This window comes from Vanessa tameamea, chromosome 3 (genome assembly GCF_037043105.1).
Source record: "Vanessa tameamea isolate UH-Manoa-2023 chromosome 3, ilVanTame1 primary haplotype, whole genome shotgun sequence".
NCBI lineage: Eukaryota > Metazoa > Arthropoda > Insecta > Lepidoptera > Nymphalidae > Vanessa > Vanessa tameamea.
In genome coordinates this window covers 12,079,330-12,095,008 of record NC_087311.1, presented here as the reverse complement: position 1 = coordinate 12,095,008, position 15,679 = coordinate 12,079,330, and the positions used below count along the sequence as shown (strand labels likewise).

The window sequence follows — 15,679 nt, the reverse complement described above, 5'->3', positions numbered from 1 at the left end:
AAATTGTTTTATAGTTTATTATATTAAATATTGCTTAAGAAAATAATATAAATGGAATTTAATAGTAATACATTTGTGCTTATTCCTATTTAACATATTTTATCTTCCACGCACCAATCTTGTATTTTAGCCAAATTAAACCCAAGTCGCAACCCATTTGAATCCACGAAATTACTGGTGTAACCTTGGACCCGTCAATTTCAGTCCATCTTATAGGAATTTCAACAATTGGAATGTCCAGTTTTTGCGCTATATACAGTAACTCTACATCAAAAGCCCTAAAAATATAAAAAAACATATCAAATCCATTGAAATTAACACATCATTAACAATTAAATTCTGTGAAATGATATGTGGATATAAGATATCCAACAAGTAACATAGAATATTTTAATTCAATTAATCCATTAATTTAACAAGTTTATAATGTATCTAATAAACACTTTAGATTAGTTTCATATAATTATATAGAGTAAATATAATCAGTCTTATATATCATTAGATTATAGATAATCAAGTGACAGTTACAACTAAATAGATTAGTGACTGCTTTTTTAAGAAATAGTATTGTTTACCATCGGGTAACATGGAGGCTTTCAAATAATATATTTGCCGCTTTTCTCGAAAATAACTTGAATCCGCATTGGGTATCTTTAATACCTTTCACAGTGAATAACCAAACTAAAGTATGAAATCCATACATCAATATATTCCTAAAAAAGGTAATAATTAAGATTAGTTTTAATTATTTTTTTTTAATAATGTTTTGTATACTTATAATTTTAAATAGGCTGGATTGTAAAACTTATACCGAAAAATACTTCTTTTAGCTAAAGACTCTTTCTCCAAATGTGCCCTGGAGCCAATGACTATTGCTTCATATTGACTTATTTCTTGAGGTTGATTGATTGGGTTATAATTAGTTAGTTGTTCAAATGCAGTTTCTAGTTTAACTAAATCTTCAAACTTCGATGCTCCATCAGCATCAGCAAATAATAATAAAGCACCTCTTGAGCTAAACATACCCTATAAATGAAATGTTATTTGAAATAAAATATTGTAATATATTATGACCAAGGATTTTTTTCCAGTTATAATATAATAGTAAATAAGTATGCAATATGATTGCATGTACTTTAGTATACATACTAGTTTAACAGCTCCACCTTTACCCCTGTTTTTGATTAAGTTTAAGCACCTTATCTTGTCACTGCCATATTTTTTAATGTAATTCTCAGTTATTTTAACTGTGTTGTCATTGCTACCATCGCTAACTACTAAGATTTCATACTTGTATGTGGAGTTCTCTTCAATTCTTCTCTCCAAGAAATTTAGAGTTTCATCCAACATAGGTGATACTAAAATAAAAGATCTTTTAAAAAATATTTTAAGAAAAAAATCATTTAAAATTCCAATACAAATATACTTTTCACTGTAAATTCTTTAATATACTTTAGCATCTGAATTAATTATACCAAATAGTCACTAATTTGTTACTAAACTATACTGTTTGTCTTACTTCTTTCCTCTTCATTATAAGCAGGCACTATCACACTTAAATTTACACTATGTGGATCATTAATAGAGGGAAATTTTTCTTTACATTTTGATTTTGGATTATTATATGTTTCTTCTTCGGTAAACCTCTCTATTGATGGATATGGATTTGTAGTCAAATAGATTAATATTGTTAGCTGTAAATGAAAATTAAGGACAAATAGTTATTTATTATTAAACATTTATAAATATAAAAAAATATATAAATATGAAATGTATATTTTTGCTCTAAATTTACAGTATTTTTTCTATATATTAAGATATTTACTTCCACTTATTATGCAAGGGAAGTAAGAAGGCAATACATATCATAGCTTAAAAATTTGCACCAATGGTCTGGGAAGAATACGACATCAAATGAAGCCTTAGGGCTTGCCAACCATCTTAAGGAGACAAAGCCTACCACCGAAAAACAATATAATTATGAGATACTTACTATCACAAAAAGGCTTAAAGCCGCTACTATGCCGTGCACAATAAGTGTAAATAAAATTGAAATAAAATCCATTTTTTTATAAAGTAGCAATTCCTGAGTTTCATATATTTATTGCATCACCTCGGTGGAGTTACACTAATCTAAGAGTAAAATAAATTTAAAGGATAAGACAAATTCGGATCAGTGACTGCTGATATCAACTGATCGTCCGTATCCGTAACTCATCAACGTGTTGTGACAATGTCAACTGTCAATCAATATGTCACATTTGAAGTATTCAGAACGTTCAAAATTTTAAAGATTATAATAATAGAATTTATCGCACGAGAAATTGGCGAAATAATCTGTGCCTTTTTGGCACAAATAAAACCCAAATAAAAATTAGAATTTAAACAAACTGAAACTCAAACTCCTTTGTTCAGCATTACACTTACTAAACAGACAGTCAAATTAAACACTACCACCGGTTCACCATTCAGAACTAAATTAAGCAAAGCACTGTGATTATTCAAATCGATCAATGTACTGCACATTATAGCAGGAGTGGTCGCTCACGACATTAAAGCAGGTTCGATACAAAAAACTCATACATCAGATCATCGTAATTTCCTTAATATTCGGCGTTGAGCTCAGAGGACGTATTCGTCTCCACGGATAATGCGTATGATTGAACCAAGCGTAGGAACAAATGTTGTCTTGGAGTTTGGCACTTTGCAGCGTTAAGCAGCTTTTAGCACCACTATTTATATAACTTTTCATAACTTTACAATAAAGACATCCACCAGGAGTCATACCTTATAGTAATAGTACAAGGCTATAGTTAGAGCAGATTAAGCGTGTACCTGATTAACGTTGGAATTGGAATTTGGCTACAGGTTGGTTAAAATTAGCATACTAGTCCTACTGAAACTGTGGCGTAAGGTTATGTTTAAATAACAGGAGCCCATCTTGCTGTAGAGGGCGGGTGGGGTTTTTTTACTAAGTGCCAGGAATACCAACAACTAGACCATCAATATCATGTCAAAATAGGAAACAGGTTGGGTTGGTTTGGTTTTCATTCCTTTTTTTAACAAAAATAATATAAGAATATATATATTTTTTATTAATACATTCTAAATAAGGCAATCTGCTCTTTTATATAGAGTTTACAGAAATAACTTACAACCCATTTTTATAAAACGGGTAAAACAGCGTTCAAATCATACTGAAATGTAAATTTTTTGAAAATATGCATTTTTAATAAATAATTTGTCAAATATAATTAATGTTTATTTCGGATTGTTTCAATAAATTATATTAATAAGAGACTAAACTTTTTTTTTATAAGGAACTGATAAATATTTGGCTCACAATTCCAAAAAAATCGTGAACACGGCTAATCGAACGGCTAATGACGAGTGTAGTTTAGGCTGATATTAACTAGATATTTGAATTATCTTATCAAATAGTGGAAGTTGTTTTGTATGGGGTCTGATTGCTGCAAGCATAAATTTGGTTTAATCTCAATTTTTTAGAAGATTTCAATAGTTTGAGTGATTTTTTAAACATTAAATATAATTTCTAATAATCTACTTTATGATTATTTTATCTAGGTTTCCGTTTTTGTAACAATTGGTATAATAAGAAATAAAATAACAAAACTCTTTATGTATAATTTTATTGTGCAGCTTAATCACGATAGCAATAATAACAACAATATTATAAAAGTCACAAACAAAATACATGTATTTTATTGACGATGTTATTAAATGTTAGAATAATGAACACAATAATAAAATACTTTTTGGTATAAAATCATTAGATAGGTACATTTCTTTCGCATTTATGATAAATAAACTAATAACTTTAACTAGGCCAAAATAATCTTGAATATAATGTAACTTCGGTATTATTTGTTTGGTTTCTTATTTAAAATATATTTGTATTGATAACAGTTGAAAAACAAGTAATGAGTTTTATAAATACACGTAGGATTAGTAGTGCTGATTCTATTTGGTAAGTTAATATAATTATTACATTGAAGGCATATGAGACATATGTTTTAAAACATTTTAGAAATATTATTTATTTATTATATAAATATCGGTAAGGTATTACAGCTTTTTTTATACGAAATAGCAAGAGACCTATACCTGAAGAGACATTTCGTAAAGTAGTGAGGCAAAGGTGTCTTAAGAAAACGCAATAAAGTCTGCCACCCACCCAGTTCCACCGTTATTCCTGGTAGTTGTAAATACAATTTTAACATAATTGTCATCGCTTGTATAATCTGCAGGAGTTTCCATGCAATACGAAGAAATAGTATTGCCATTTTTATCAACAAGGCTAAGGTAATTTTGTGTACAGATTCGGCCAATATCGAATACAGCAAAATGTAACATTAATCTTGTTCCTATTGGTGTTTCAAGTTCCCATTCACATGTGGATTTTTGTCTATAAATTTCAGGATAAAGAGGACTTGTTACTCTTCCTGCTACATTATGAAGTATCCCACCACACCCCGTGCTCTTGTTGGTTGCAACGTAATTTAAATCGTAAACTACTGCCTCTGTTCCTACAATATGATTATGTATAAGTAAATAACGACTACTAGAAAATATCTGTATATAATCTTGATATTCCTTAGCTATTTTTGTGACAAGTGGTGCACTAGTTGTGTTGCCATCGAAAATCTCTAAAAACGCCTGATCATCCCAATATACCGGGTTTGCTGATAGAAAATACATTGATATAGTATAGCTTTCTGGTACAGCTATTAGAGTGAAGCAATCTCTAGCATCTGTTTCAGTGTAAATTATAGGTTGTGATTGTATTCTTCCATATAATTCAGTGTAATTTCTGCCACACAAACCAACGTATGATACTGAAATTTCTAAGCCTTTGTGTGTTTGAGAGGTTTCTGCTGCTGCTGTTTGTACAATAATATTGACGCTACCGAAAACGTAATAATCGATTGATTTTTTTATGCCACATAATTCAAAGCGCTTGGGAGATTTTAATGTTGAGTCATACATTAATGTAGCATGAGATAAGAAATCATTTGATGATTCATTAATAATGAAATCTTTACCTATAGTCATATTTTTTGGCTGTGAATAACTATTTATGATAACCCTGTCTTTGTCGCACCTATTTCCTGAACTAGGTTCAAGATCCATGTCTTTTACTACAATATGAACTGCAGAGTACGGTTCAGCGCTTGATTCAAAAAAGTAACTACAATGTAGTCCTCGAGGGATTACCCCGTTTTCGTAATTCGGTGATTTTAATATTTGTAATGTATTCGAAATCGATAAAACTGATGGGCCGCATAGAGAAGGATGAGCTGATAAAAGTGCTTCAAACCCGGAGCTTGTTACCTCTCCATCGGTAGTAAGTCTAACTGTCATTGTATTACTCGATGAAGATAATTGTGGCGGATATGAGTGCCCACAAAATGTGCCAATGACAAGGCTATTGGGATTTAAGCCATCTTTTAGTTCTACAAAGTCGCAGTCACAATTACTTGCACCTAATGCTGTTTGGTTTACGTTTACGCAGGAAGCTATATGGAAGGAGGTGAATTCTATTTTGATAATGTGATCATTTGGCGCCTTTATTTCCCAATGACAATCTAAATAGTTTTCATAAATAACATTGTTTCCTATGAGAGGAGATTTTATTTTTTTATTAGATGTAGCTTTTAGATCAATTTGCCCGCCGCAACCGACTGCTTCCGAATATGAGAAATAAACTTCTACTCGAAATCCTTTATAGCTCAAGTTACTGTCCGAAACAAACTGTAATAACATTTTATTACTAGTACTTTTTATAACAGTTGTACTGTTGAGGTGACCACAAATTAACGACAGTCGTTTATTTAAATCTATTGTAGCACCGTCATATACAGCTAAGTAATCGTTATAACAGTTATAACTACTTTCCAAATCTATATAAAGGAATTTAAGTATTATTATCTTATTTATTGGACTTTCAATGGACCACGTACAATTACTATTTTCAATATAGTTATCTGGACCCGATGTTAACATTGTAGGATCCTTTATCGATCCCCCACATGTATATAAAGAGTAAGACAATTTGAATCCTTTTCTTTGTCCGTACGGATCAGTCTTAAAGGTAATTCGTACTTTATCGGAAGCATACAGTGGAGGTGGTAAATCTTTTCCACAATACAGACCATAAAAATAATTATAATTACTATCCGCCGTTAATGTTAAGTTGTCGTATTCACATTCAGGGTATGATCCTTCGAGTTCGAAATCTAAAAACTTAAGTAACATCCTATTAGAGGGAGCTAGTATTTCATATTCACAATTCAAGGATGGATAATATTCATATAAATATCCAGGACTATATAAGTACTGTACTTTATCTTTTGCCATTAGTGTTCCCCCGCATAAAGGTTTCCATTGCGCTTTAAAGCCATCTAAATTCGTTGACCCATCCGTGCGAAAAATCACTTTCATTTGATTTGATGTTGATTCGATTGGAAGTGGAATACGGCGACCACAAAGTCGTGCAATTTCATCGTATTTATTTTCTTTCCAATCATAAACTATAATAGCATCTTTTGTGCAATTAGTATTATCTTCCACCGCAAATCGATCGATAAATTGAAGAGATACTCTATATCCTAATTCTGCGTAAATTTCCCAGGTACATTCTTGATTATTTAGGTAATTTTTAGGATAGTTTGGGGAAGTAAATATTCGATCGAATTTTGTAATGTACCCCCCACATTGAACACTGACAGTCTTAATATAAAGTTTAATATTAGTGTTATTTTGAGATTTTGTATGATATTGAATATAAGTATACATAAATGATGTCAAAAGTGCCTTTTCTTGTGATTTTGTTTTACAGTAATCTCCTATAGTAAGAGAATTTGGGGATACTCCTTGTTTTATCAGTAAAAATTCATTAGCACAATCTAAATTAAATGAACCTTCTAATTGAAATTCACTTCTAACCCCTACAGGAGTTATTATAAGCCATGCACAATCAATAGTTATATTATGAGCAACAGGTATGTTTAAAATATTTACTGCGTCTTGTCCTGAATGTACCACACCTCCACACTGATGTAACTTCCAATTTAGGTCAAAGGTTAAAGGCTTGCGGTTATACATTTTTACCATAATATGCATATTTACAGCAGGTATACTGTATGATGCTTCTGTACTATTACCACAAATATTGCGTTTGAACATCACACCGCTTGCAATATTTGAATTTATAACTAGTTGTGAATCCATAAAACGGCATATATTTCGTCCTGAAGACTTTATTTTTACATTTACAGATAAAGTGTTATACTTCATATCGCTGTCTGTCACTGGCATCCCATTGTAATTCCATTCGCATAAGTAAGATTTTTCTAAATCTGGAGATTTAAGCTGTCCTTCAATACCTCGCAAGCTTCCTCCACATAATGCTGGTTCATCAGAAGTAAATTTGGCTTTAAAACGATGTGGTAATTTGTGTATGTTAGCAAGAACAAAGAATAAGGATAACTTATTTCCTGTTGACTCAAATATTGTTGGAGTTTCAGAAGAATTAGAATATCCTTCTATTCTTGATGTGAATGTTATTCCATTCAAAACATCCAACTCTTGAACTAAGTCAAAGTCTAGGAGCTCTAAACGTATTCTTCGAGTCACATCGGGGACTATAATACCCCACTGACAATAGAACAATGTAGTTTTTCGCGGGTAGCCAGGAGTCGTTAAGTATCCTTCAGAAGTTCTTATATCACCACCACAAGAAATTTGGGAAGAATTAAATGTAAAACGAAATCCTCTACTTTCTGAAACTTGTGTCCATTGACTTGGCTTACCAATCTGTAGTTTTATTATTAATTTATTAGAATATGTTTCAATTGGTAATCTATAATCATCCATGCTATTGTCACAGAACTCTTTTATTTTACCTAATCCAGATGTATTATTTGGAAATATTGATTCTTCAATAGTGATTTTTGTTTCACATGGTTTTTCGGATTCGGGAAGATTTAAGTCTTTAAAGTTTAATTGTATACCGTACCTCGTTGAAGATATTATTTGCCATTGACATACTGTACTCGCAGGTAGAATAGGCATGTGTGGATACCCAGGAGATAACACTTCCCCTGAACGCGCAACAATTGTTCCACCACACATATCTATAGATATATTAGCTTTAAATCCATTTCTAGGTTCTGCAATTTGAGTTGAATATTTTACAAACATTGCATTACTACTAGTTTTGATTGTAGCCGGTTGTTCTCCACAAACAATTTGTTTAAGTGGAGCCAATTGAGAAGATCCGTCTCTAATTTCGACAAATTCAAGAGTACATTTTCCAGAAACTTCCAAGTCAAATCTTTCCACGAAATCAATCCTCAAAATTTCTCCCGGAGGACCTGTGAAAGTCCAAATACACTCGGTGTATGGAGTCGGTACTGAAGGATAATTAGGAGATGTAATAATTTCCCATTTGTGGTCAGCGTCTAAAGTAGATGTTACTCCACATTCGATATTTTTTTCTTCATAATGTAACTTGAAATAGTAAAATTTTTTGTAAGTTCGAAAATTTCTAGTATTTGCAACATAGCTTATATATACAGCATTACTGGATGAAACAATTTGGTCTCGATTTTCATGAGTATATCCACAAAATTTTCCATCACCTAATAAAGGTGATTCGACACTTTCGCCGTTTCTCAAAATAACGTATGTTGTGCAGTCATTATCATTTGTTATATTAAACTGTACAAATTGCAGTTGTATAGTTCGCCCTGGACGTGCTTTTATGGTCCAGTTACATTTTATTTTATCTAGAAAACCGTTATCGAAATCTAACCGTGTAATTTCAATTGCACCTGATTTATCTTGTAAAACTCCACCACAAATTGATTTTACCATTGCTTGAAATCCTTTTCGTGCAATAGATGGATCAGATTTAAATGTCACTTTCATAGCCGTTGTACTCGTGAAACTTCTTTTATTAACATTTTCAGTAAGGCATAAATTTTCTATCATCGGATTCCAGTTTGCTTGATTTAAAGAAAAAACTGAAATATGATCTGCAAAACAGTTAGGAGTTTCCTCTAAAGCCATTTCATTAAAACTTAGACTTAAATGACGACCAGGAGTTACATCAAATATCCATACACAGTTCAAGTCAGGATCATAAGCATTCGGGTAATTTGGAGAGTTAAATACAAAATCATTTTTAGGCAATACTATTTGTGTTTGATTTAATCCACAATTTATTTTATTGCTATCCTCTTTAATACCTATGTTTGATTGTGTCCACTGAATATGAAATAGGGAACCAATATTTTCTTCGTCTAATATAAGTTTTAAGTAAACGACATTTGAATCTGTCTGTAAATTCATATTCTCTTTTTTTAATAATCCACATAATTCTTGTAAAATTGGAGCCTCTTCATCATAGCCATCGTAGACAAGTAATTTGCTACTACAAATTTCATCATTTCTATGTACTTCCAAATGATCAATACTTAAACTGATAATAGTTGATACTTCAGTGATAATTCGCCAACTGTATTCGCCTTGACCTTCATATGGGAAAGGATAAAGAGGTGATGCTAATTCACCATATTGTAAACCAGTGATTTCATTTCCATGAAGAAATCCATAATGAAGGATAAATCCCTGACCTGTTTCCTTTTCATCACTATGAAATTTTATATATAATTTTGTTCCTGTCGTAGTATTCACGGGAATATCATGACCGCAGTAAACGGCTATTAGTTCGCCTCCGCCGTCATTTTCTCTTATTTCCAGAAAATCTTCATTGCAATTTTCTGAAGTAAATAAATCAAAAGCTTCAAATGTAATATAAACCCTATTACCAGGCGATGTGGCTAATGTCCACTCGCAGTCTGCATTACTTGGATAAGAAAGTGGATAATTTGGTGAAGCGATAGACCCCTCTTCTGAAAATAGCTTGCCTCCACAAGCATTTGTTAAAACTGAGTAGTGTGCTAAAAAATTTCCTTTTATATCACCTGTATATGAACCTAGCAGGATCGTTAACGAGCTTCCATGAGATATAATTGTAGGTGGGACTTTACGGCCACAATACTCATCAATCAAGGGAGATTTTTCGTCATTACCATCGAGGACTCTAAGGTAAGATGATGGACAATTACGGTTAGTTATAACATCAGCACTTTTTGGTATAGATATGTGTTGTATCGTTAATTTTACCTTATCACTCGGATTTGGCGTAATAATGGTCCAGATGCAATTCTTATTGTTGTGATTAATAAACTGATTATTTGAGATGATTCCATCAGTTTTTGATTTTATTACTGCTCCACATGTCATAGAGAAATTTGCTTTAAAGCCTTTGGCACTCCCATAAGCATCAGTTTGGAATTGTACTTTAAGAAAAGAATTCTCTGATAAGATTTGAGTTTTATTTGATTTAGGGCATATTAAAGTAGTATAATTAGTATTATATTTATCAAAATTATCATAAATTTTTATAGAATCACCACAATCATCTTCGTCTGCAGAGTAAAGATCAAAACTGATGAAATTTAACTCAATTCTATGATATTTTGGAACCGATAATGACCAGAAGCAATCCATATTATTTTCATAATTTTTAGGGTAATTTTTTGATTGTATTAATCCAGAAGGGGAATTAATTTCACCACCACAGCCTTCTTTTATGGAAGAGAAATATGAATTAAAATAAACATTTCGTGATGACGATTTTTTTACTAATCTAACAAATAAAAAGTTAGAGCTTGTTCGTACAGTAGTTTTTACTCGATGACAAATTTTTGATATCATCGGGAAATCTTTATTTTGACCATTATAAAGTTCAATAGCATCGACAGAACAATTTTTAGATTCAGTCATATAAATTTCCGAAAATGTTATGGATATAGCGGTCCCGATTGGAGTTTCAATGATCCACTCGCATTCTATTTCATCCATAGACCTTAAAGTACGATCCATCGCGAGAGTGCCAAAACGCTTTTGAATATGACCACCACAACCGTAACTAATCCATTCCAAACGAAACCCATTACGAGGAAAATAACTTCCCGAAACAAAATTAATTTGTAAAGAATTACTCTTAGTACTTATTTGTTGTGGCAAATTAGTGCCACATAATTTATTGGAATATTCTTTTTCCTGTATTTCTTTAAATTGCAAATAGGCTGTTTCACAAGGACGTCTAAAATACCAGTGACGGCGCGAGGAAGACCATGGATGATACGGGGTAAACTTTGGAAATAAATCGAACTTGGTAAATGTAACGTTAATTTTATTGCCCTTAGGAACGGTTATTGTCCAAAGACAGTTCATATTCAATGGATAATTACCCGGATAACCCGGGCTTTCTATGACACCGTAACTTCCACTAATATTATTATTACATATTGTATCGTAATTAAGAAGAAAACCCTTACCACTTACAAAAATATCTGATCTAAATTTAATAAATGCGTAATTACTAGAAGTTTCGATGTTTCTTAATTCAGGAGACATAAAACAATTCTTTCCGAAACTAAAAGAGTTGCTGTCACGACCATCGAATATTTCTACATAATCGTCTTTACAGTCCATTGTTCGCTCTAAATCTAATTCTACAAATGTTATTCTTATTTTTGAACCACTGGTCGTGACAATCTTATAGAAACATTCTGCGTTTTCATTGTAATTCTGAGGATAATTTGGTGATGATATTGAACCTTGCGGACTACTTATTATTCCTCCACAACCCCTTATAGTTCCGTCCCATTCGATTTTAAACCCATTCCCACTTAAGTAAAAATCCGAATGAAATTGTAAGTAAGCACTGTTAGCAGTGGTTATTACACGCTTAGATTTAAAGTACCCGCAAAATGTTCCTATTAAAGCAGATTTTTCTGAAGTACCATCTCTTATTTTTAAATAATCACCTAACTGGCAATTATTCCGTAAAGGTCTCTCCAAATCAAAATCGGTTATATTAAGCATGATCTGTTGACCAACTGGCACGGTTATTATCCAAGTACAATTACGATTTGATTCGTAATTTTGTGGCCAACCCGGAGAATATATATAGCCATGTGATTTTACATAAAGTCCACCACAATGCGTTTTTTCATCTAAAAATGTATATGATAGTGAGAATCCCTCGTGACGCACACTGACATCTGATACGAATTTTATCATGAGACGGTATGAAGAAGTAGTTAGAGCAGGTGGCAAAGTGTTTCCGCAATATTTACCTAACGTATTATTCTCATTGTTTTCATCAATTTCACTAATTAAAACGTAGTCACTATTACATGATGGCATACTTTCAAGTTCAAATCGATTCCAAGTCAACTTAATATGCATTCCTTGTGATGCAATTAGCATCCATGTACAGGTTTGACTATTAGAATATCGGGTACCAATGTCCATGGGATGGTTGATAATGCCAGTATTTTCTCTATAAATTCCCCCACATTCTGTATTTATTGTAGTGTAATTAGCGTAAAAACCTCGTCCTGTTATACTAATGTCTGATTGAAATCTAATATACATATAATTATGAGTAGACGTTTGTGTTGGTGGAGTAAATTCTGATCCACCACAAAATCTGCCCATCAGTGTAGCGTTTATAGAAGATCCGTCCCTGATTTCAACATGATCATACTGACAATTGTAATATCTGTTGTCTTCAATGTCGAAATCTTGGAATGTTAAAACTATCGCTTTACCAGGTGAACTGCTAATAATATAATCACAGACCATACGTTTTGGATAACTAAGAGGGTATCCAGGAGTTTTTATGATTCCACTATCTCCTGTAATCGTTTTTAAACAAACCGATTCATAAGTTATTTTAAATCCTTCAGATCCCGTAGAATGATCAGTTTTAAATAAAAAGAAAAGACTATTAGAAGAAGATGTATAGAATTTTGGATGACTATTTCCGCAGAATCTTCCAACTAGACGTGAATCTGTATTTGGACCATCATAAATTTTTAAATAGTCGTATCTACATCTGAAAGATCTTTCGAGGTTAAAAGATTTGAATTCAATACGAATTCTCGTTTCTGGGCTTGTTTTTATTTTGTATTCGCATAGTAAATTATTTAAATAGGCACTATTGTACGACGGCGAGACAATATCCCCTCTATCATTAGTAAAAAAGCCACCACATCCTGGAATGCCTTCAATAGGGGCATATGTTATTTGAAATCCTTTCCCGTCACCGTATCCATCAGAATGAAAATATATAAGCATATCAGATCCAGCCGATTCAATCGGTGCAGGTTGGGTCGAGTTACAATATTGACTTATTAGTGGATCTATTGTGTGGCTTCCATCGTATATAGCCAAGAAATCAAAACTACAGTTTGCATGTTTTTCTATATCCAGTTCGAAAAAGTGCAATTGTATTCTTTTACCCAATGCGGTCGATAAATGCCAATAGCAGTCACGATTCGGTGGATAATTGCCAGGAGACCCAGGTGAACGTATGTGACCATGTGTAGTGGCATTTATTTTCCCTCCACAAACTGGTGGTATACTAGTCCAATGTAAAGAAAAGCCATCTTTGGCAACAGACTGATCTGACCTAAACCAAAAGTACAGATTATTATGACTTGAAATAATATTTCCACCTTTTGGAAAAGTGTTTCCACAAAATCTGCCTATAAGTTGACTAGCAGAACTTCTACCATCATGTATTTGTACAAAATCATACCGACAGTCAGAATGGTATTCTAAATTAAACTTACTAAATGTAACATTAATAACTTTATCTGGAGCAGTGTGAATCACCCATGCACATCTAGAATTATGATTATATGACGTATTAGATATTGGGTATATAATACTACCTTCTTCATAATCGAGAACTCCACCACAAGGTTGTGCATGTACTTGACATAGATCACCGGAATATAAAGCAGTACATTCGCATCTATATCCTCTTGATAATCTTTCGTCTAGCCTACATGTACCTCCATTATGACATGGATTGCTAGTACAAAAATTGTTTTCTTTATTACAGCTAGCACCGCTGTAACCTGGGTAGCAAATACAAGTATAGCCTTGATGAAGCTGATGACAATGACCATGAGCTCCACATGGATTGCTTTCGCATCGTTGTGTAGTATTATCTACTGCAGAAACATAACACCCATGTAATCCGATACCATCGCCGTCCATTCCTAATGGGCACATACATTGTGTAACTCCACCGAGTGATGTGTTATCGATACACTGCGCTGATGGATGACAACCTCCGCGGTTAAAAGAGCAGGAACCCCTCCAAGTACACGTAATTCCATCACCTTGATAGCCTGGTGGACAGGACCCGCAAATGCGGGAGCCAATAGTGTTATGACAAGAAACCATCGGGCTGGAGCTACAACCGCCATTTGGTATAGTAAGGCACTCATCAATATCATAACAAGCGAAACCATCACCTTCATAGCCTGTTGGACATGCCCCACAACGAAATGAGCCGGGAAGATTAATGCACTCAACTCTTGGGTTTACCGAACATCTGACGCCCTGTCCAGATTCACATTCATTTACGTCTGTTAAACATGCGACATCATTTCCATTTGTCGTCCAGCCTTGGTTACAAATACATTTAATACCCAGACTTGATTCTACGGGGATACATGTCCCATGTCCACACATCTGAAAATCACCCTGGGAACAATTTTTAGCTGTTCTGGTACATTCAATTCCATACCATCCTGGCTTACAAACACATTGATATGAACCTGGTAAATTGATACAAGTCGCACCATTTTGACAACCTAGATCAGTGCCGGCAAAGTTACGACATTCATTTACGTCTTCATCACAGTTAGATCCTTTCCAATTCGATGGACATAGACAGTGATAGCCATTAACTAAATTTAGACAGGTTCCTCCATTCTCACAAGGATGAGATTGACATTCGTTTTTCTTTTTGTTGTTAAGTAAAGTGAGTACTCTATTATTCAATGTATTAATCCGTCGTGTTAATCGAGTGACATTAAAATTAAAATTACTTGTTAAAGTGGCAGTAAGAGATTCAATCCTTTCTATTCTTCTAAGTAACTCATCAGGTTGTGTCTCATAGTTTTGAACGTTATCAATTCTTCCAGGTATAACATTTTGATTGTTATTTGTAACGTTCCTTAAGTTTTTAAAATCTATGTCACCAAAAAATATGGAAGACTTCGGTCCGTTTTGTCGTAAATAAATACTCTTGTCGTAAGCTGGTTCAAATATAAGATCACCATCCGAAACTTTAATTTTAGGTCTCTCGTTATACACTTCACAATTTAAAAGTACAATGCACAAAAACCAAACGGTTGAACGAAGCATTAATTTAAGCATCGTCCCCGCATATCCCGACGGATAATGTCTGCAGACTGGAAGCTAATCAATTTCTCCTAGCTTAATTATGTTTTACAATCCGTACAAGGGGCGTATGTGCTTGATATCACTGGGCCATGTGGTTATGAATACTGATAAACAATTTAATTTTACAAAAATTGTAATTTAATCGGTTCATTCAATTGTAACCGATAAATCAAATACAACGAAACCGATTTAATACATACATAAATTCTAATAGACCTATACATCTATTCTTCACGAAGGCTTTGCTCCACTTTACGTAATCGGGGTACACTGAGTGACGTTCGTGCTTAAAAGATGTATTAGTAGGCGT

The 15,679-nt window shown here is 33.1% G+C and overlaps 2 protein-coding genes across 2 annotated transcripts; both read right to left on the bottom strand.

Annotated features, from left to right (window-relative positions):
* Positions 1–2: 2 nt before the first annotated feature.
* Wol (wollknaeuel) lies at positions 3–2,212 on the bottom strand. The gene is made up of 6 exons (XM_026635912.2): positions 1,994–2,212; positions 1,520–1,694; positions 1,150–1,358; positions 812–1,026; positions 576–713; positions 3–278 (listed from the first exon to the last, which is right to left on the bottom strand). The coding sequence occupies exons 1-6, from the start codon at positions 2,063–2,065 to the stop codon at positions 86–88; spliced, it is 1,002 nt and encodes a 333-aa protein (XP_026491697.1). The 5' UTR covers positions 2,066–2,212; the 3' UTR covers positions 3–85.
* Positions 2,213–3,805: 1,593 nt separating this feature from the next.
* Positions 3,806–15,382, bottom strand: LOC113397520 (cubilin-like). Its single transcript, XM_026635910.2, has one exon. The coding sequence runs from the start codon at positions 15,340–15,342 to the stop codon at positions 4,165–4,167; it is 11,178 nt and encodes a 3,725-aa protein (XP_026491695.2). The 5' UTR covers positions 15,343–15,382; the 3' UTR covers positions 3,806–4,164.
* Between the last annotated feature and the right edge of the window lie 297 nt (positions 15,383–15,679).

Excerpts from the sequence above, each read along its gene's own strand:
- Wol (XM_026635912.2), bottom strand. The coding sequence starts at position 2,065 with ATGGATTTTATTTCAATTTTATTTACACTTATTGTGCACGGCATAGTA. Across the intron at positions 714-811 it reads GCTAAAAGAAGTATTTTTCG|GAATATATTGATGTATGGAT; the intron begins GTATAAGTTTTA and ends TACCTTTTTTAG. Across the intron at positions 279-575 it reads AGCCTCCATGTTACCCGATG|GGCTTTTGATGTAGAGTTAC; the intron begins GTAAACAATACT and ends TTATATTTTTAG.
- LOC113397520 (XM_026635910.2), bottom strand. The coding sequence starts at position 15,342 with ATGCTTAAATTAATGCTTCGTTCAACCGTTTGGTTTTTGTGCATTGTA.